Here is a 20,228-nt window from a genome sequence, read left to right on the forward strand (position 1 = left end):
ACAAACGAACAAAAAAAAAAAAAAAAACCACACCGCACATGATTTGCTCGTGACGAATGTCGGGATCCATCAACCAGCAGACAGGCAGCCATCTGGTGAGCCCGGCACGGCCCTCATGCAGGCGCCTGGTGCTTCCCCCCCTAATGAGCTGCCCTCTTGGCTAGCCGGCCGCGGCTAACAAGCTTCTCTGTCAGCCGTGATCTTGTGCACTGATGAGGTCCCTCTCTGCCCCCCTAACAAGCCCCGCTCGGGCAGCTTCTGCGCGTCTCCCGTGAACACCAGCTTAGCTTCCCCTCCGCTATTTGTTGTGCCATATTTAGAGACAGGGGCCCACGCATCCTGGCCTTGACATATACAGCAGCAGTAATCCTGCTTTGAAAAGTTGTTTATCTGCTCACCCCACCGCCCCCGCAGTTTCCAGTTTGGGGACATTTTCTTTCCTTGTTTGCGCCTTGTCTGTATTTTTGACTCCACTCTTGCCGTTTGGGTAAATTGCTGTGCTGCAGTGATGGATGGTGAGTAAACTGGGTTGCTGGCGCTCACCTGTAAGTCTCTCGAAAGGGCATCTTGTGCTGCTGAGCACAGGGCGCTGCGAGTCGCCCCTGTAACCTTAACTACAGGTTTGGTTTGGCTCGCTCCTGCGGTAGCTGGTATGTATTTTTATTCAAAGTGTACCTTTCTCCACTCAAATTACAAATCAAGGAAAAATACCACACTTAACTCCTGTGGTATGCTTCCACGCAGACGGTTTGGGTTTCCAGATAATGTCGGGGATATTCATTAATGCACCCACAGATATGCTGAGACTTTACATTTCTCTGGGTTCAGTTTCACTACTCATGGTCTGGTTAGGTTTAGGTGCAAAACACACTCGGTCAGGGTTTGGAAAACATCACGTTTGGACTTAAAATATCTGTTTAGTCACCACAGTCATTATCAGAGACGTCACGACTTTCCTTCAAAAATAACCATCTTCTGTCGACACAAACACGACCGGAAATCGTCCCGAAGTCCCCTTAAATAAACCCCTCCATTGGTGGCATGCTTACAGACGTATAAAACACTGTGATCCCTTGTTATAAATATCAGTCGGTTCACGTGTACCTGTCATTGCTGTCCAGTCAAAACCACTTATCTCACAAAATCCCAACTTTTCACAAGCTAATAAAAGCAGCCACGTTTTCTGCTTTGGGGCAGAACATTTTATCAGATGATATAGTGACATTATAAATGGTTTGTTTGGCTTATAGCTAGGGTCTGTAATGTTGTTCAGAAACATATTTTGTTATACTGGGTGAAATGGTCCTGCTCTCCTGAGAGTAGTCAACACATTATGTGTTCAGAATAAGGAATGAAAATAACCAGACCTCTGTGGCAGCTGCAGGATGGAAAAAAAGCTGACCAATCCGCGCTATTAGGCCCGAATAGCAGGGATTGGTCAGATGCCTTCATGTCTCCCTCTGACTGCGCCCCCCTCTGTCCCTCCCTCCTCCGCGTGTGCACACCTTACCTTTAATTGATATCGGAAATATCCAGCACACTCCCTCTGAAGAAACAGGGAGTTGCAGGAGAAGACGTTCATTTTGTAACAGCTCACCCTGCTAAAAAGGCGAGGAAAAGAAAACTTGAGACAGAAAAGGATGTGACGAATGAGGCTCTGGATGAAGAAGTCAGACCCGAGTCAACGTCAGTGTGGCGTTTGAGTGATGAAGACAGCTGGGGGCATATGAAGGACCTGAAAAGTGATGCAGAGGTTGCTCTGTTTCTGTTGGACAGGTAATGATTTGTTTTGTTTAGGGGGGAGTTGTTATTTTCATGAAATATGTAAGATTTGCCAACTTGGCTACGTTTGTAGCTTGTATTAGCCCAATGCTAACGTTAGCTTCGTTGTGTGTTGTTTTTAGCCATGAGAATGGCTAATGAGTCGGCCCACTGGATACGGTCTGCTGCGTTGCGGCTCTGATCCGGTTTTGCTCCGCCTTCCGGCAGTCCCCACCGGCTGCGGTTTGAGTCGTCACGGCGCAGTACGGTAGACAGCTGGCCTCAGGACGTGTGCTGGTGTCAACACGTAGTGTTTTATTTTGAAAAGTAACCGGACGTTGTTTGTTATTTGGGCGCTTTACTTCCTGTCTGCTCCGTGCTAAATTCAGCTAATTGCTGCTTCGTGCTCCTGCATCATCTCCTCCCTGCTGAGTCCCACTGCCAGATGCGCGTTCGAGTTTGTGGGGGCGTGGCTTTGGACTGAGCACTGACGGGAGGGGGGGAGGGGGAGGTGCCACTTCCATCTTGCTAGCTCTCCAGGATTGTAGACCCTAGCTTTAAGAAATAGGAGAATCATCTCAACTGATAAAGGAGCCCTCCCCTTTATATATTTTTTTTAAAGAACCAAATTCAGACACATGTGGTTTGGCAACCTTCTCACCTGTCACCTCCACCAACACCTCCACCTCCCTATATGAATGTCAGGTCAACAACATGTAATGTGAACGTGATATGATGTGCATTGCAGAAATGTCAGTGTAGTATGTAGCCTATGACCCATATAAAGGCAAAGGTATCTTTGCTTTGCAGAAACATTAACTGCCAACATTTCATCCTGCTGACTGGCTGAGATTTCTGAATAATTTAAAAATATATTGGAACAGCAACTTAGTTGTATTGAATCTATTGCTAACTATTATTTTATCATAAATTATTTGTTAAAGAATCTCAAAATTCTCTGATTCCAGTTTCTTAAATGTGAATATTTTTCTGTTTCCCTCACTGCTTTGTGACAATAACCTGAATGTCTTTGGGGTGGGGACTAACTGAAGTCACGTCCCTCGTCGACATTTTTCACCATTCTCTGACATTTCATAGACCAAACAACTAATTAAGGAAGTAACCAGCAGACTAATCGACAGTAAAGATAAACAGCTGTTGCAGCCCTCATGTCTTGATAGAAAACTGTTGACAGAGAGTAATTCATTCTGTCTCCCCTTTTGCATCATGCTGCAGCAGCCTGCCACTTGACTGGCCAAGCAGATGACATGTAACCCTCAAAGGTCTCGCAACTGATAGGAAATAGTGTTTGTCATAGCAATGTGTCTTTTTTCCCAGTCCCTTTGGCTTGTGCTCCAAAAACCTCCCTAAAAATGAAGCAATGCCCTCCTGCCACCACTTTGCACAGATTGCAAATGCCACTGGGAGGGTGATGGTCGGCTGAACCGAAGAGTGATGGCGCCTTCTCAGTTGGTTTCATCAGGGGTTCGGGGTGAAGTTATGTAGTCCACAACTGAAAACAACAACTGAAGTAGACAGGGATTTGGCTATGAACAAAAACAAGTGGCTCCACACAGCTCGTCCAGTTTAATCTAAGGCTCCGGACGCCCTGGGATCCCAAATTGAATTGAAAAGACTTTGGATTTGGGATCTCGGTGTCACGCTGGAGCAGAGAAGGTGGACCCAAGTGCAGCAGATGGCAGGCAGAAACGTCAGTGGCAGGAGTTTTATTCAGGATGAAGGCAACACGAGGAACAGGCAAACATGACAGCAGGATCAGAAACAGAAGACGACAGACTGGACTACAAACTGAACTATCGAGGGAGTGAAGTGCAGGTGGTGTGGGGTGAAGGGAAACAGGTGAACAGGTTTCCATCGGCACGAGGGCGAGTAGATAATGACTGAATTTTCATATCTCGGTGATCTTATTCCTTCAGGGGGAACATTATCTGAGTAATCCACCAAACAAAACAGTAATTATAGTTAGTTCTGTTCCATGCCCTCTGATTTATGATGCTTTTCAACAGCACAGTGTAGTATTCAAGACGAATCATTCCAACACATGAACGACAACAGCACATCTGCCACACTTTGCGAACTGTACTCTCAACACTGATCTCGTCATGTTGCTCCTCTTTTTAAAAGAGACCTAGGATGCTTTTTTTTCTCCTTTCCATGCATGCGAAAGATCTTGACTGCACCACCAACAGGAGGTCCTCTCTCCCACAGAAAACACTTCTCCTGAAACGCCTCGTCAGTAGCCATTTTTAATTATGTGACTTTGTGATTTGCATGATTTGTGTATGTAAGAATTGATCTAGCACAGCAGCTCTGTTGTGGTTCTTGTTGCTGGCTCAGGTGTGTGGGAGCTGACCAATCAGAGCGGACTGGGTGTTCAGGAGGAGGGGGCCTTAAAGAGACAGGAGCTAAAACAGAGTGTTTCAGACAGAGAGGGAAGACAGAGCTGCTGCAAGGGACAGTATGAGAACTGATGTGCTTATTGAGCACCAGACTATGTAAACCTGCTCTGGTAGTAACCCAAAATAAAATTAAATAGAAAAAAAATTAAATAGAATTAGGAAAATGGGCAAAATATGTCTCTTTTAGCAGTCAAAACACTAAAAAAAACCCACTGGCAGAGTCTCTGAGCTGACAGTCCACAATCCTTGAGTTGTACATTTCTATCTGACTCCATTAGCACCATGTGACCTTTCCCTGATATTTAAATCCTCTGCAAACTTTATAACTAGATTTTTTTTATTTTTTTAAATTAACTGAATAATGATGAGGACAGTGACATTATCACAGCAGTAATCCGTGGTCACACGCTGTTTTGGGTCTCTTCCTCTTAAATTTTTAGCAACCGAGCCAATAACAGAGACCCCTTTTAAAATAGCATATAAATCAAGTCGTAAAACTCAGAGGACAGTCAGCTGTTTCGCAACTAACAGCAGGACTTTCCGCCACAGTGCATGCTCAGCTTTCATTTATGCTTATAGGTTTATGACAGCGCCCACCACAGCCCGTTCCCCTGAGCATTGTGGCTCAGTGATTAATCCATTCTGCACACGGCGAACAGTTCATGAAGGTAACACAATGCCGCCTTATCTGTGTATGTATGAATATTAAGTGGTCGGCCCTGGTGAAGCTGGCAGTGCGCAATAGAGACTGATGGCTGCGATAAGACCATTTGGGAGAACCTCCTAACGGTGAGTCATGGATGCGGTGTTCTAATCAAGGTTAGAGTCAGGATGTATGTGGAGTGTAGAATAGATCACTGAGCGCTGTGGACTTTTGTAAGGCCTCTCCATGGACATCCATCATTGCAAGAACACATTAGTGTTGGAAACAGTCCAAGGTTTACATTCATTGTGGCCTGAAATATAGATTCACCTCCAGAACCTAATCTAATTTTAAATTAAAACAGTAAAGCTGACTCGGTTACAGTAGGACCGGTGGTCGTAATTCATTGTCTTGTCATCCGTAATGAGAACAGGATCCCTCCTCCTTTACTACAGAATTATATGTTTTCATGCCGTTGAGCTATTTGCTGTGAGGCAAATATAATCAGTTGATTTACTTCTGTAGCCTCACTAAAGTCATTTTCATTTGTACCTTTTTGTTTATCTATTACGTCTCTTTCGCATTTTGTAATTCTTTAATTTCTAAGACTGTGCAATGCAAAGACCTTTTCTTTGAAATGGGTTCTTCCTGGCGTATTTCTGTCGCAGCTTGGCTTTTGTTTGCACATGATTCCTTCCTGTTTGTTTTAAGCTCATAGCAGTCACAAGAGTAAAATGTTGGCAGTTGATGTTTCACAAAAACACTCCATCATTCCACGCCAACTCAGGGCCTCCCACTTCACTTCATGGATGTTCCTGAGGAAAAAAAACATGTTGAAACTTAAATTAAATTCATAAGAACTTGCAATATCCTAAAGCTGTTTTTAAGCTGTGAATTTCTCCAGTTTGGCCCTCAGAGCTGGAGTTTCGCATTTGAAAGTTAATTCATATTCATTGCATATATTTGCAAAATCCAGATAGATATTGCATTACTCCATCATTCATCATTTTTGTTTTTTTTTAAATAAGCTCCAAATAAACTGAAAGAAATCCATGACTTGAACTTGGAGAAGTTCTGGATTTTGGGTGCGTTAACAGGGTCATCCTTCTTTATGAGACAATATTTCAACATTTTTAAGTGTGACACCACTGGACATTTTAAATGAGACCTCGCAATGACTTTTAGTGGTTATAAAAATCTCTACATTTCTGTTTTTACAAGACCTTGGAACATATCCGGCTGTGTTTGTGATGTCAAAAGTAGGTATCCTAAGCCTATTTTCTAACCCAGCAGTGTCATAACATGAAACTGAAAACTTAACCTCAAAGTTTTAACATAAAGAAATGCGAACTGTCAACATATCTGTGGTTTGTAGCACAAATGCATAAACATATTTTTTTAAAAAGTATATAAATAAGAAAAAAAAATAGAATCCTAAATGTATTCTGATGATTGAGTTATTTATGCAGCATATCACCACCTTGTAAAGCCTGTATAGCATCCATTCAGCCATAGAGCTTAGCATAAACATTCAGTGTTGTGTTTCTGGCACCAAATGTAGGTCTAATAATCATCTTCTTTTTCCTCTGTGACTGCTGTTGCCTTAAAATCGTCACAGTTTCCCTCATCATCAAAGTAATCCAGGGATAGTGGTCTATACATCCAACGAAACTAACAGAATCTGCTTATATTTAATTCAGCGTACTTTTAATGGTGTTATTTACCAAATTGGGAACAAATGTAGGCCGAAAATAATGAGACTCAAGTTGTAGTCAGACTCCATGGCAACATTCTGCTTTTGGTTCGATGTGAATATTTTGTCTGAGGAGGAGCCCACAGCATCAGATACAAAAAAAACCCAAACAAACAAAAAAAACACCTCTTTAGTAATTGTCATGGAGAGCTGTGAATATGCAAATATTCATTTGCAGAAAAGTCATCAACCAAAACACACAGTGGTGGAGGAAGTATTCAGAGCCTTTACTCAAATAAAAGTGCCAGTAAAACATTGTGAAAGATTAAACATTTAACATTTAATGTGGAACTCTCACCAAAATGCAACCTAGGCTCTTTTTGTGAATGTACTCGAGTCAAACCTTTGTGTAAAAGCATAATCACGATGAAAGAGGCACTTTTAAGATTTACCGTATTTTCAGTGAGAATGCTTGGGGCAAATTAGCGATAGCATCTTAGTTGTTTTAAAGTGAAACTCTTGCCAAAAAGCAACCAAGGCTTTATTTGTTAATGTATATGAGTGGGACCTTTGTGTAAAAGCGTAATTACTATAAAAGAGGCACTTTTAAAATTTACTGTAGTTTCATTTTCGGCCAAGCCATTTTTCAGTTAAGTGCTGGGGCACTCTTATGCTAGCATCAAAATCCAGGAAGGAGAGTAATGGTGGACCACTCCTCAAGCCTTCCTGTTAGGTCACACTCAGGGATCGAAAACCTTCAAAAACGTTCTTTTTAGTAATCTCTGTGTACACAATGTTCTCAATGCTCGTGTTCATGTGTAGAGACCCTGGTGAAACCACAAGCAAAGTTTCATGTTGTGTCGAGCCTTCTTAGTGTTTTAAAAATAGTGATTTTGATGCTATCGTAAAAGTGCCTGTAGCACTCCTGTTGAAAATGACCCGAAAAACAAAAATACAGTGAATCTTAAAGTGCCTCTTTCATCATAATTATGCTTTTACACAAAGTTTTAACTTGTATACATTCACAAAAAAAAAAAGCCTAGGTTGCATTTTGGTGAGAGTTTTGCTTTAAAGCAGGAAGCTGTAGTTGGCTGAGAGGTAGCCAATTTTAGCTATTTTGTATGTGAGTGCTACTAATGATTATTTCAATTAAGGATTAATCAGCGGATTATTTTCTCTGTTCACTGACTGATTTAGAAATTCCTTCAAACCTCAAAATTATTAACGATAAATAAAAATGTTTAAAACTTTTATCTATTCATTAATTAAAAGAAAAAGCAGTAAATCTGCACATTTTCGACACAGGAACCATGAAATATTTTTGCGTTAAAATGCAGAAAGATTATCAATGCAGTCGCTAATTTATGTGCTCTCAATCAATTGATCCAGGTCCCCCAGATGGTCAATTATATGAATGTTTTTAAGACTACTTTTGGGGTCCAATTCAATACATTTGCAATACTTTGCGAGGCTTTTGCAAAGACAGTTTTGTGAAAGAAAATGTTTTAAGCCCCCTCGCAATTATTTAGTCTTCCCTTAAAAGTTTTTCCTTGTCAAAGTACTGTGAGGGAACGCTAAAGTATTGTGAGGAAACTCAAGGGCATTGCGAGAGAACCCAAACAAATTGTGAGGGAACGCTGAAGAATTGCGAGGGAAGTAGTAGTAAATCAGTTAAATTACTAATGGTTTCAACTGTACTTTTACATTTTCATGTGTTTTATGTGTTAACATCTTATTTAGTAAAGTAAATATAGTGTAGTTACGGCGTAAAGTGACATTAGAGGAAAATACATAATACGTGTACATAATAAATGTACTCAGTTTCAGTGCCTCACCTACTTATGGCACCCTTTGGAAGGACAGAAGGTCACTGTTTGTTGACCATGCCTGGGGTGGACCATAAATTTGGAGCCGTTTTATGACGGAAGCTCCCTCAAAGAGTGATTTCCATATAGATGACTGTGCGCAGTGGCTAGTACAGTTGACAGGGTGTGTGGCCAACAAAGTGATTACGGTGTGAGAACAGAGACTTTTACTAACAAGTGTGAAGCAGAGAGGAAAAAGGCAGTGAAACAACCGAGAGCACATACTCTTACAGCAAATGCAAAGTGGTCAGAGGAGGGTTTGTAAAAGTGGAAACACCAGACATCTGATTGTTTCTCATTTAATTTTGCTGAGACTAAGTGCTTCAGGAAGTCATAGATACACAGTAAATCACAGGCTGTGGGCGAAAAAAGCGCTTTTACCGACTTATTACATATGGAGAAAAGCACAATTGCAATCCTGATTTGAAGGCCTGGTGATTTATGGATGAATCCCTCCTCCGTTCAGGGGGTCTCAGAGAGGTGATCTGTTGCTGAGGCAGCCACAGGTAATTTATTCTATCCACAAGTTTGCCATTTACTTTTCCCCCATCAACCACTTGAGCCGACAAGATTTATTCAAACAATAGCGGTATTATGCTGTAAGCCTAACAATGAGCTGTGATCAGACCATAACAACGATGCAGTCTCTTTGGACGCAAAGGTACCGAATATAGTCCCGGGAACTAGTTCTGCAGAATTTACTCTTTAGACGGCAGAATCTCCGACGTTCAGTCGCCTCACAGTGCTGCGTCTCCGGGTCTTTTACAGTTAAGAGATAATACCGGTGCTGTCTCAGCATTTAGAGTTATAGCCTATTTACATTTAACAAATCATTTTGTGGTGCATGAGGTGTGTAATTACATTTTTTTTTTCTTTTTTTATCTACTTGTTTATGTTGTACAGAGTCAAACCAAGATTAACTGCTGTCCCCGCTAACAAGGGTGCTCTAAATAGAAAGGCCTGGATGTGACGATAAAATGTGCGAGGTGACAAGATTTTGAGGGATTTATAATTTGGGGGGAGTAATGTGTCCTCCCGTGGGAGACACGTGATTCACACCAATACAGTGTTTGCATACAAAAACAGCGACTTTAGGCACAGTGACAAACAGATTAACAGAACGATATGGACCACAGCCCCGGACAGCAAATTATTCAGTGACGCAAAAGTGATGTCCTTGAGTCAGACCATCAACTCTGTCTCATCTCAATGATAATTCCGCTTCATTATAACTTAATTCTAACATCGGGATGCTCACCGCCCACTGCATCTTTCGACCCTTCAGTTGGACTGCCCTGTAGCAGGAAATTTAAAGAGATGAATTTCAAGGGAAAATCAAGACAGCTCTGCCCACATCTTTACAGACTATCATCAGTGCTATTCTATCATCAGCGAGTGTGTTTAAAGGTCTTGGGCAACACCACTGCATATGAGAAACATAGAATAAAGCCTTTTGTAACTCCAGAAGCAGCTATGAATTCCCTCCAGTGGTATTACTCTATGGCTAAATTGCACTGTGGGTAAAGCAGTGCACCGGTCAAACGTTGCACTCCTATAACACTGCTGGAGACTTTGGAGACTGGAAAGGTTTCAAAGAAATGACCAAAAACTGATACAACAGAATCAGAGTTATCGCCCCGTTTAATGCTGTAAATCACTAAAGGCAGTACTTTAAAATTACAGCCAGCTTCTTCCCATGCCACAAAATGCTTTATACTATTTTTTTTTCACAAATGCAGCAGTACTCTGTGTAAAGTTGGTGGAGTTAGCCTTTCATTAATGTGAGTGCTTGATTTTAATTTAATCATTTAATCATTAGATGATAGCATGTCAAAAAAAAGAAAAGCAAACATACAAAAACCCGTAAGCAAACTTAGAACAGGGCATAGTTTTCTCTAAGTACGGATATCATTCTACAAAGCAGCTACAGCGAGGATGCTAAAGAAATAAACAATCACTATGTTAAATTTATTACCAGGTGTATTTTCTGTTATACTTGAGATGTAGAGATTAGAGTTCTGGGACTGGAGATGCACAAACTCTCCCAAATGTTCCTTAGTTTTTCTCTCAAGCAAAATCAATGAAGTGGTACTTTTTTTTCTGGATTGGTAATGTTCTGCTCAGTGTTGCACTTCTGGTGCAAAAACTGAAATTAGTTTTCTTTTCCAAATAGGTTTGGCTGTGGCTTTTTGTTCGGAGGCTAGTTTCAGACTCCTGTGATTGTCTTACCACGTACGGTTGTGCTTTGACTTTTCAGTAATGTCCCTGTGTTCGCAGCTCTCAGAGCTGCACTGGGCGAGTACAAGGTTAAATCTGTGAACCGAATGATCCTGAATAACTCTTTCTTTAATGCTTTTTTCCCTCTCTCTGTATTTTTTATTGTGTTCTGTTGCTCTCAAACTCTCGGCAAAAGAAAAATGAGACGTGCCGTATGAACTTTTTGAGCACGAGCGTGGTGAAGAATTCAGCGGCAGGAAATCCTCAGCAAAAGGCAAAAACTTACTTCAAAGCCATAATATACTATATTTGGTAAGTCTGTAATGAGGCCTTGTGGTGCAGAGTAACTGTAAGACAGGAGCTGAACTGAAAACAGACAGAATGAACAGGATGTGCCCTCAGAGATGCACCTCAGAAATATTTAATACTCCAACGCCAAGAACAGTCAATATGTTTCTACAGAAGCGAGTCAGGAGAAGGGTTCATACAGAGACTGTGCGCCCTCGAACGGATCCCTAATTGACTGGTTGGTTGATGAGCTTGAATGTAGTGGGCGTGGGGAATGAAATCAGCACTTCACTGAGAATACTTTCTGTGTAGTTTCTTCCTGAACAAGGTTTTGTGAGGTCTACTCTCCATGCATTATGCATATTTTGAAAAAAACAAAAAAACCACCTAAATTGTAAGTAAGCAGATATACCGTAACTCGGGTGCTGCAGCAATTTGCCAACCGAGCAGAATTGTACCTGAATATAAATAAAAATATAATTAAGCTGTTGCAAAGGCTGTCTGTGCTTGGCTAAGGGTATTTGGCAGCACGGTGAGCAAACTTGCTTACATCGTTCCTCTACCCGAAGTTTTAGCCGTGCAAAGGTCATATTAATAATGTCCCTATGTGGGCAGATCATTTTATTTTAAATAACGCATCGACAGAGCTTTTAGAAAGGTGCAGCATGAAAGTATCTCTCTTGCTTAAAAACATTATCATTGTGAATTAATAATTTCAATGTTTGTTGGGTCAAAAATGTGGAAATGGGAATGCCACATTTATTGTCTGAATGTTATCAGTAACACAGTAATACAATACCAAAATTTAAAGGGTAACTCCACCAATTTTACATACTAAAGTGTGTTAACATGTCATAGTAATGCTATAGCATATGTGAAAAACAGTAGTACAAAGCCTTTTGTGGCTCCATCAGAGGCAAGGTACATTGTGGGAAATGTAGGCAGCAGGTTTTAAAAACCAGTGCTCTAGTCTAGTATTGCTCTCATAATACTGTTGGACTCATTATGAACAGTTTACTAACAAATAATCAAGGTATCGATATCCCTTTTTTCCCCACACGTTCCTCCTAAATCATAATCTGCTGCCTACAATGCAGCTTGGCCACTAAGCGACATCACTGAAGGACATTTTTTTTTAGATTGCCTGCAGCTTCCTCTGCAGCCACAAAAAGCTTTATTCTACTTTTTGCACATATGCAATTGTACTCCTCAAGACCTGTGTAAAAGTGGTGGAGTACCCCTTAAAATGCAGTCAAATGCACCTATTGTAATCTAAAATAGGACTGAAGCTTCTGGTCTTTGTAGTCCAGCCAGAACCATGGATTCAATCTGAATCATCTCTTTAAAAATGTCCGACATCATGTCAAGTAAAGAGAAGAGTCGGCCCGGCGGTGATCACCCAGCCTCTTTGTCACTCTGACAGTTACCGTTAATGGAGCGAGGGCAGTTCAGAGTCTGAGTGCGTCTCTGCGAGCTGAGATCAGCAGTTAACCTTCGTTAACCTGTCGACAGATAAGCGACTTCCCCCCATGCCGCTGACCTCTCCTCCTCATCTCGCCGTGCGCACACACACACACACACACACACACACACACACACACACACACACAGGTCAGTTAATAAAAAGCCTCCATGAAAAGCAAGAAAGGCGATTCATCGGCTGCAAAAGTTCTGTTTGATAACTGATGGCGGGAGAAGATTAATGGAACAATACAGCAAGCGGGGGGAAGGCGATAAAGAGAGAGGAGCAGGGAGAAACAATTTGAGAATAGGTTCTTACATTTTTGTCACGTTTTTAAGGTTAAATTCAATGCTTGCCTTCCCAAAAACGTGGTAGCCTGCGGGGGAGAAAATGAATGCACGGGTCCAGGACAAGGCAGCATAAATATTCATGTGCTGTGTGGATGCTTCCCTGCAAAAACACAACAGAAGTGGCTTTGCCATCGTGTCACCATCAAGTATAACTGGAACACCGAGCACTCCTCGATTTAGCTATAAGAACAATGAACAATTAAGAAAAAGAAACCATGCGCTTGTCATTATTCTTTTATTTATACTTTTATTAAAACATCATTTGCCTCCAACAAGTAAAGAATGTACATAATAATAATAATGATAATAATAATAATAATATAATAATAACGATAATCAGGATAATAAACTGAGTAACATCAGAAAAAAGTATTTTCTGTTCGCATGTTATTGTTTTCATCTTTTGTCAATTCTTCAGTGAGGCGCTCTGTGGACTCTGATCTCTGCATTCTCTGACGTCAAGGCTTGAGCTAGCTTTTATAGGAATGTACAGGACGGAAATAAAATCAGATTGTTTTTTTTTTTCTTTTTCTTTTCTTCTTCTGACATCTCTACGTATTTTGTCTCATTTGCGATTCACCACACGCGCCGACCTCACTCGCGTCTGCTCCGAATACAATTTCAAGTAGCCTAAACCTCCTGTGGCAGACATGGCATACACACTCCATAGGTGCCTTCTCAGACACACACACACACACACACACACTCTCACACACACACACACACACACAGATACACGCAGGGTAAAACACACGCTTGGATGCCTGCAGTGGTTGGTGTAAGTGCTGAGCTCCGGTGCTGACCGAGGCAGTGGCTCCCACAGAGCTCCTTTCTCAGCAGAAGCAAACACAGAAGGGAATCGCACTCGTCTGCCACCAGCCTCGCTCTGCAGCACAGCACGGTCTGCCCCCCATGACTGACCCCTGTCACTCTCTGCCCCTCCTCTCCGTCAGCGCTTCACACTGAGTGGTTTGTCCTTTGGTGCTGGAATTCAAAGGAAATGCCACACTGTCGAAAAAGTGACCTTTAAAAAATACAAGATACTCACCGGGGGGGAACCAGCCGTCCATTTTACACAACATAATGTCACCGGGCTGTGCAGCGTGGAGATTGTCTCTTAATAAAAGTTTGAACTTTTAAAACATTGGAAACAATTAAAAACACCATAGCACAATAAAAACCTCGGACTTGATCTCTAAAGTCTGCACGCTGCACTCAGAGAATCAAGTGTAGGTTTACAGTATGTTCTGACAGGCAGGTGATGCTGAAAATCTCTTTTATGGTTTCACAGCAGCTCATGTGGGCTTGACAAGAGCAGAATCTCATCCTGTCATGCAGCTGATTTCTCTATCTACCTCCACTCCTGTTGCTTTCATAAAAAAAGCAGTCAGTTTTCTAATGGTCCAGAGCTCGTTCCGGCACTGGCGGTCATGTGTCGATGACGTCCTGCGCGGGCGAAGGTTCATGTGGCAAACTGGTGGCGTTGGGCAGCGGCTGCGTGTGGCTGACAGAGTTCTGCTGCAGCTCGAGCGCCATGGCGTTCTGCGGGTGGGGGAACTCCTTCACCTGCCGGCGGTACTCCAGGAAGGTGGATGCCTTGGTGGCGATGGCCACCACGTTCTTCCCGACGAAGATGGTGGAAACGCGGCTGTCCTGAAACAGCACCATGTTTACGCCTCGTATGAGGATGGTGACCACGTTTATGGTGACCAGGCTCAGGACTGGGTACAGCATCATCTTCTGGGGCGACATGTGCTCCCCCTGCATGCTGATCTCGCTGAGCGACACGCAGGGCAGGATGAGCAGCAGGATGTAGCAGTAGAAGAACATCAGGCCCTCGGCCCAGATGGGCAGGCCTGTCCGCTGGGGCTCCCACAGGTTGGCTTGGATATCCAGCAGGTCCAGCAGGTCCAGAGCCACCCAGAACAGACGACTCCTCATGTCCTCCTTCTTACGGAAAGTTCTCACATATTCCATACTATCCAGAGCCACTAGAACCAAGTACAAGCCTGGAACACATACAGATAATAGTAATGTCAAAGCCTTCCGGGCCACTGTCTCCAAGCTCTTCCTGTCTGCCTTGCAATTCTGGAAGACAAAGTAGAGCTTGATCTCCAGGACGAAGATGTACAGGAACCAGAGGATCATGGCGTATCCTCGTCGGGCCGTACGCACCTCGGCGCCGACCCACACCGCCACGTATCGCAGCACTATGAGGAAGCACACGTCCCCTACCAGCACGATGATGCACACACCGATCTTCCTGGGACCCTGGTTCTGCTCCACCAGGTAGGCGTCCATGAAGGCCATGCTGGTCATGATGACGATGGTGGTCAGGCACACGTGGCGTTTGTCTGGTGGTGGCAACACCATGGCGAGGGCACCTGCTGGCTCTCACTCTCAGTCCCCAGCTTTCAAAAGCAATAATAGTCCAGAAGGTAAATACGGCACTGTGTGTGCTCCGGACCTTCTACGGCAGCAGGGGGATAAAAGGGTATTTAAGGTGCTCTGACAGCTCTGGTGTGCACAGGAGCAAATGTCCAGCTAGTGTGTCGAATATTTAAATAATACCATAAGTAACGGCACTAACAGTCCATAGAGGAGGATGGTTATTGCAGTGCAGGGGCTGTGACGTGTGTGGATTCAGCGGAGATGTGCGGCCTGCTGATTGCTCTCAGACCATGTGAAAACAGGAACGTCACCTCGTTACTCAGCGCACTTCCATTGATCCGCCTCTGCCTGTGAGCAGCGGCTACACCGAGGGCTCTACAGCTGACACACCATGACTGATGGTAATCCGCGCACAGTTGAATGGAGAATACTCTGAGAGCGGGCTCTGTCTAACGCACGTGTGATGGGATTGCGGGACACGGTGCCGCAGCGGAGGAATGTTTATGGAGCGGTTTATTTTTGCATGAGACGGTGTGGGAAGCGGTGGATGTGTGCGCGCCTGCGCCGCAGCTCAGCACAGGCGAGAAATCCCTCTTTGGATACTCCTGTAGCCGGTGGTGCAGTGTGTGTGGCTCCTTGCACTCCCGCAGTGTGTGCGAAGGGAAACGGAGGAGAGCGAGGAGAGGAGTCTGCAGTGGCCAGAGGCCCCCAGCCGCCATAAATCACAGAAGACAGCAGGTCAACGGCCCATGAGGCCTTGCGTCCGACGCCGGCCTCCCTGGGGGGATGCTCTTACACCGGGCTGAAGATCCATCCTTCCCCTCCTCCTTCTCGCCACGTGCCAGCCTCTCCACAGCCTGGAAAGAGGGAGAAATAAAGAGAAGAGGGGGAGGGCAGGGGAGAAGGAGAAAGAAACCTGTCAGCACTACTGGGCCATATAACACAGATTTCACTGCCAACGGCCCTCCACATACGAGGAGCCAAGTAATGTGTCAGCTTGGCTCAAATATAGCCTGTTCCACTATTGATAGGGCAGAAGATGCTGCACATGCTACAGTTGGACTGCTTCAGGATGTCATTACCTCTCTATTGTCTGCCACGCGTCAGACGGCAGCTGGATGCATGGCTCAATATGCTCCGACGATGATGTTATCATATTCGGCAGATTTGGGGTCATAACGCCCAGCAGTTTTAATTCCGGGAGTTAAATTAATAGAGGATTTATTACAAGAAATTGTGGAAACCAATTTTAAAGTCTCATATCGAAGCTAACGGCTCAGCACCTTTTTTTTTTTCTGCATTACTTGGTACTGCATTTTATCCTCAATGCCGACAGTGTGGATGGCCGATAGTTCATTTCCTGCACTGTTTGAGTAAATCTGGCAGGATTTTTTCACCAGTCCCTGCTGGGCCTGAGCACTGGGAAAATGGTGTGAATGCAGTTTATTTTTATTTTATTCTTCGATCATGGATTTTGTTGTTTCGTGACGTGAAAATATTAATATTAAATATTTCATACATTATACATACATACATAAAATATATATATATACCAATATTAAAGGTTTAATTACAATAAAGTAATACAATTTTCTGAACTTACCAGACTGTTCTACTCATTCTAATACTCTAATATTCATTGTGTTGATATTTTGTGAAACTACTAAGTGTCATTCTTAGATTACTGTCTCAATAAATATTGGGATATATGATTTTGTCGCCCTGTTGGAGCATTTATTAAGTGCTTTTGAGAAGATTTCAAAAGACATGCATACATTGTTCATCAGAATAATGCAATATTAGTTGAAGGTCATTTCAGCCAAACCCTTCCTATAAAATGTCAACACACTATAGGAAAACAACAGATATGAGATCTGAGTCAGCGTCAGATAGCACACACTATTTGTATACTCATGGCTTTTATGTATATATTATCTATTTGTATTTATATTCAGTTTAAATGTGTTGCTTATACACAGCATCTCACTCGATGCCATTGTTGCCTTTATACTTCCGTCTTTTTATTCATGTTATACTTACATACATATGCATTATATAGATATGCACCTTATCCCTGCTGTTTTCTATAGCTTTTCTCCTTTCATACATTTCAAGGCTACGTTAAGGTTCTTTTATTGTCTCCTGAAGGAACTGCGACATCAGACCACACATTACCACAAAATACACTAGAACACATGTGTAAGTATTGCCAAAGATAAAAACTAGTGAGAAAGCTCAGCAGCATGACTCACTTACATGCTCACAGACAAACGTCAATAGGTGAAACCTGCACTAAATCTGAGTTACTTTTTATTGCTCTGTACCTTCCATTCCTTACTTTTACTGCTATTATATGCATTACTTCTTTTTACATTAAATCAAATCTACTATTTCTGCAAGTAATTGCAGTGTGTGTGCAGCACAACCCTTCTCGTGAGCTCAAACTGTGTATTGAGAACGAAAACCTTCCATAGATTTTACATGAGCTTCAGCTGAAGCTCCACTCACAAGCTTCAATAACAGTGTAATTTTGTTTGACTGATGTCTCAAGGTGTTTCCGTTTTGACCTGTTTAGTATTCCAGCTGATGTGTGTGTTGGAGCGTGTGACGGGTTGGGTCAGGCGGGGCCTCTCATCAACAGTCCAGTTAGATGTTTACAGCACTTTCCCCAAAATAAATAATAAAATAAGAGAAGGTGTACAGATGCTGAGTGCTTAACTAGCCAGCAGGAGCCCGCCTTGCACACGGTCCTCATCCATAAATAACACGGCGTGTATAAATATTAGCATTTAGAGGAAACAAGGCCCAGTAAAGGAGCCGAGCTGTCTGATTTTGGTGAGCTTCACTGGAAAACGAGAGTTTGTCGCCGTGTCCTGTTCTGTTCTGTCTGTGTCTGCTCCTCCTGTCACTGGGCCCCTCGAGTGGAACGCAAATAAATCACATTAGTGTTTCTGTCGGCTGAGGTGTATTCTGAATCAAGATGTGACTCTGTCATTCAAAGAAAGGACTGGCAGCGCTCCAGTAACCACACATACAGTAAGTGACCATCAAACTTCTGTCAGTACAGTAGCTGTCGCTAAATCTTCCACCACTCTCACAGGGAGCACAGTGTGGGCGAATTTTGGTTGACATCCAGACAGTGAATTAAAGTTAATTTAAAGTTTCACTGCAGTGAGTTAGTGTTGCTTTTCCGTAAAGATAGCAGAGCTTAGGGATTAAAGGATGAATTCACAAAAATATTTAAAGTCATTATCTGATCAACCTCGTGCTGATGGAAAAGTCTGGGGAAGTTGCGTAATCCACAAAAAACATTTCTGGAGCTTCACAGCAAAACGGCGTTGCAGCAATCTCCTCAAAAAAAAAAAAGAAGTGGATGGGGAAATTGCTTCATACAGCCTGTCTGGCATGATATAAGTCCCAGGAAGCCCTGAGATCCCAAACTTGGTTTGACAAAACATTGTTTACACCCCTTTTGAAGCCAAAAATGTTTGCATGCACCCCATCTGAAGAAGTGCGTCAAGTCTTAAAATCTTGTCTTTTCAAATCAATGTGGGATTATCGGCTACAAGAGACTTGGATTACTCCATATGACCTGTGTGGAGCCATTTTATTTGTATTTCTCTGTCAGCTGTTTCTTCATGTTTTTCAAAAAAAGGTCTCATCTGCCTCAGTTGTGTAGGACAAAGGCTCAACACTATTTTGCCACAAAGCTCCAGAAGTGTTTTGTGGACGACGAAACCTCACCTGACTTTCCATAGTGACTGAATTTTCATTTTTGGGCAAACCTATCCTTCAAGAGGACGACTATGAGCCATAACGTTCCCTGTTCAGATCCCGTCAGGGTTTTTAATGCGAGTCCTTACCTTTTCCTACTCTTCCATTTCTTGTCATCGCCCTACTTTATCTCATAAAGGCGTAAAATGATGAACCATCGGAGTTACTCATTCAGACTTTGGAAAGTTCCCTCCAGAGTGTAGGAGTGATTTCATCTAACTGTTTCCACCAGCTGAATTGTACTCCCCATGACAATAATTTAGTTTAATGTGTGAAGTTGGTGAAGTGCCTCTCCTTATGGCTTTATATCAACTGACAATAAATGATTAATCAGTGCTTTATGGATGAGTCATCTATCAGATGTCAGCTCAGATTGGCTCCAGCCCTCTACGACCCTCGACGGATAATAAATAACAGATGGAGATTTTAAGTCATTATAAAACATTGATAAGACCAAATCTCGCGTTGCCAGGTTTTCTATTCGGCAGTAAAACAGTTCTGAGTGTTGGTTATCCATTGATCCTCGTGGCTTTCAAGCCTCATAACAAGTCTGAAGTTGTTAATAAAATACGTTTAGACAATTATCGATAAATATTTGAAAAAACAGGCTAATTTTTAAAATTATTTTTTTTTTAAAAGTTGCGTTCAGCCAGTTAGTTTAGCTTAGCATAAGGACTGGAAACAAGGGGGAAACGGCTAGCCTGACCCTAACAGAAGACAACAACATTGGCAAGAGAGCAAGTACTTCCCAAAATATCTGTCCAAGTTGGGAAAAAAAAACCCACAACACTATCCAACCGGTGAAAAGAGAAATTTCACAACCTGGCAACCCCACAAGCTGTTTTTGAAGCGCTTTAACCACTTTCAATCATTAAAGTCACAGCTAACAACCTAAAACCCCTTTGTAGAGTTTGCCTCAGAAAACACCTCAACAAAATAAGAAATGTCAAGATCCCTAATATCACAAACTGAAACTGAAGGCCCCGTGTTCTCGCCGCTGATTAATTTAATCCCCTAAAAACTGCCAATCTTTAATGGCTATTGATTGAATCCATTTGAAAAAGCCAATCCCGGTCACGTATTACAAATTGATCCACCAATATATTCACTTCTCTAAATCAAAGACTTCTACTTCGCTCCCCGTTCTGACTAACTGAGCTCGGGATATACGAGAGATTTAAGTATGTGATAAATAAACATGAGTTTGTTTTCTGCCGCGCGGTGTGAAATCACCAAAGCAAAATGGGCTTTTGAGTTTTTCTGAACGAGATCCAAAGATTGTTGAGAGGTTATTTTTCATCAAGGAACGCCACCCTTGAAGAACGTGAACCGTATGTACGCACGAAAAAGGAAAGAGAATAATA

The 20,228-nt window shown here is 42.6% G+C and overlaps 1 protein-coding gene and 1 long non-coding RNA gene across 9 annotated transcripts in view; one reads left to right on the forward strand and one right to left on the reverse strand.

The window, feature by feature from the left end:
* Positions 1 to 1,602: 1,602 nt before the first annotated feature.
* The window catches only part of LOC119013036, a 122,887-nt gene continuing 104,261 nt past the window's right edge, over positions 1,603 to 20,228 (forward strand). For both annotated transcript variants that reach the window (XR_005072667.1, XR_005072666.1), the window contains exon 1: positions 1,603 to 1,776. This is a non-coding gene — a long non-coding RNA (uncharacterized LOC119013036). The remainder of the gene's footprint in view (positions 1,777 to 20,228) is intronic.
* tmem121ab (transmembrane protein 121Ab) overlaps positions 12,907 to 20,228 on the reverse strand; it is a 51,508-nt gene continuing 44,186 nt past the window's right edge. For 5 of the 7 annotated variants that reach the window (XM_037087357.1, XM_037087358.1, XM_037087362.1 and 2 more), the window contains one exon: positions 12,907 to 15,947. In XM_037087357.1, coding sequence (XP_036943252.1) covers positions 14,128 to 15,072 — 945 coding nt within the window. In that variant the 5' untranslated portion in view covers positions 15,073 to 15,947 and the 3' untranslated portion in view covers positions 12,907 to 14,127. Of the gene's footprint in view, positions 15,948 to 16,172; positions 16,645 to 18,953; positions 19,144 to 20,228 lie in introns of those variants that run through there. The other 2 variants (XM_037087360.1, XM_037087361.1) reach the window with 2 other exon arrangements.

This window comes from Acanthopagrus latus, chromosome 22 (genome assembly GCF_904848185.1).
Source record: "Acanthopagrus latus isolate v.2019 chromosome 22, fAcaLat1.1, whole genome shotgun sequence".
Taxonomy (NCBI): Eukaryota; Metazoa; Chordata; class Actinopteri; order Spariformes; family Sparidae; genus Acanthopagrus; species Acanthopagrus latus.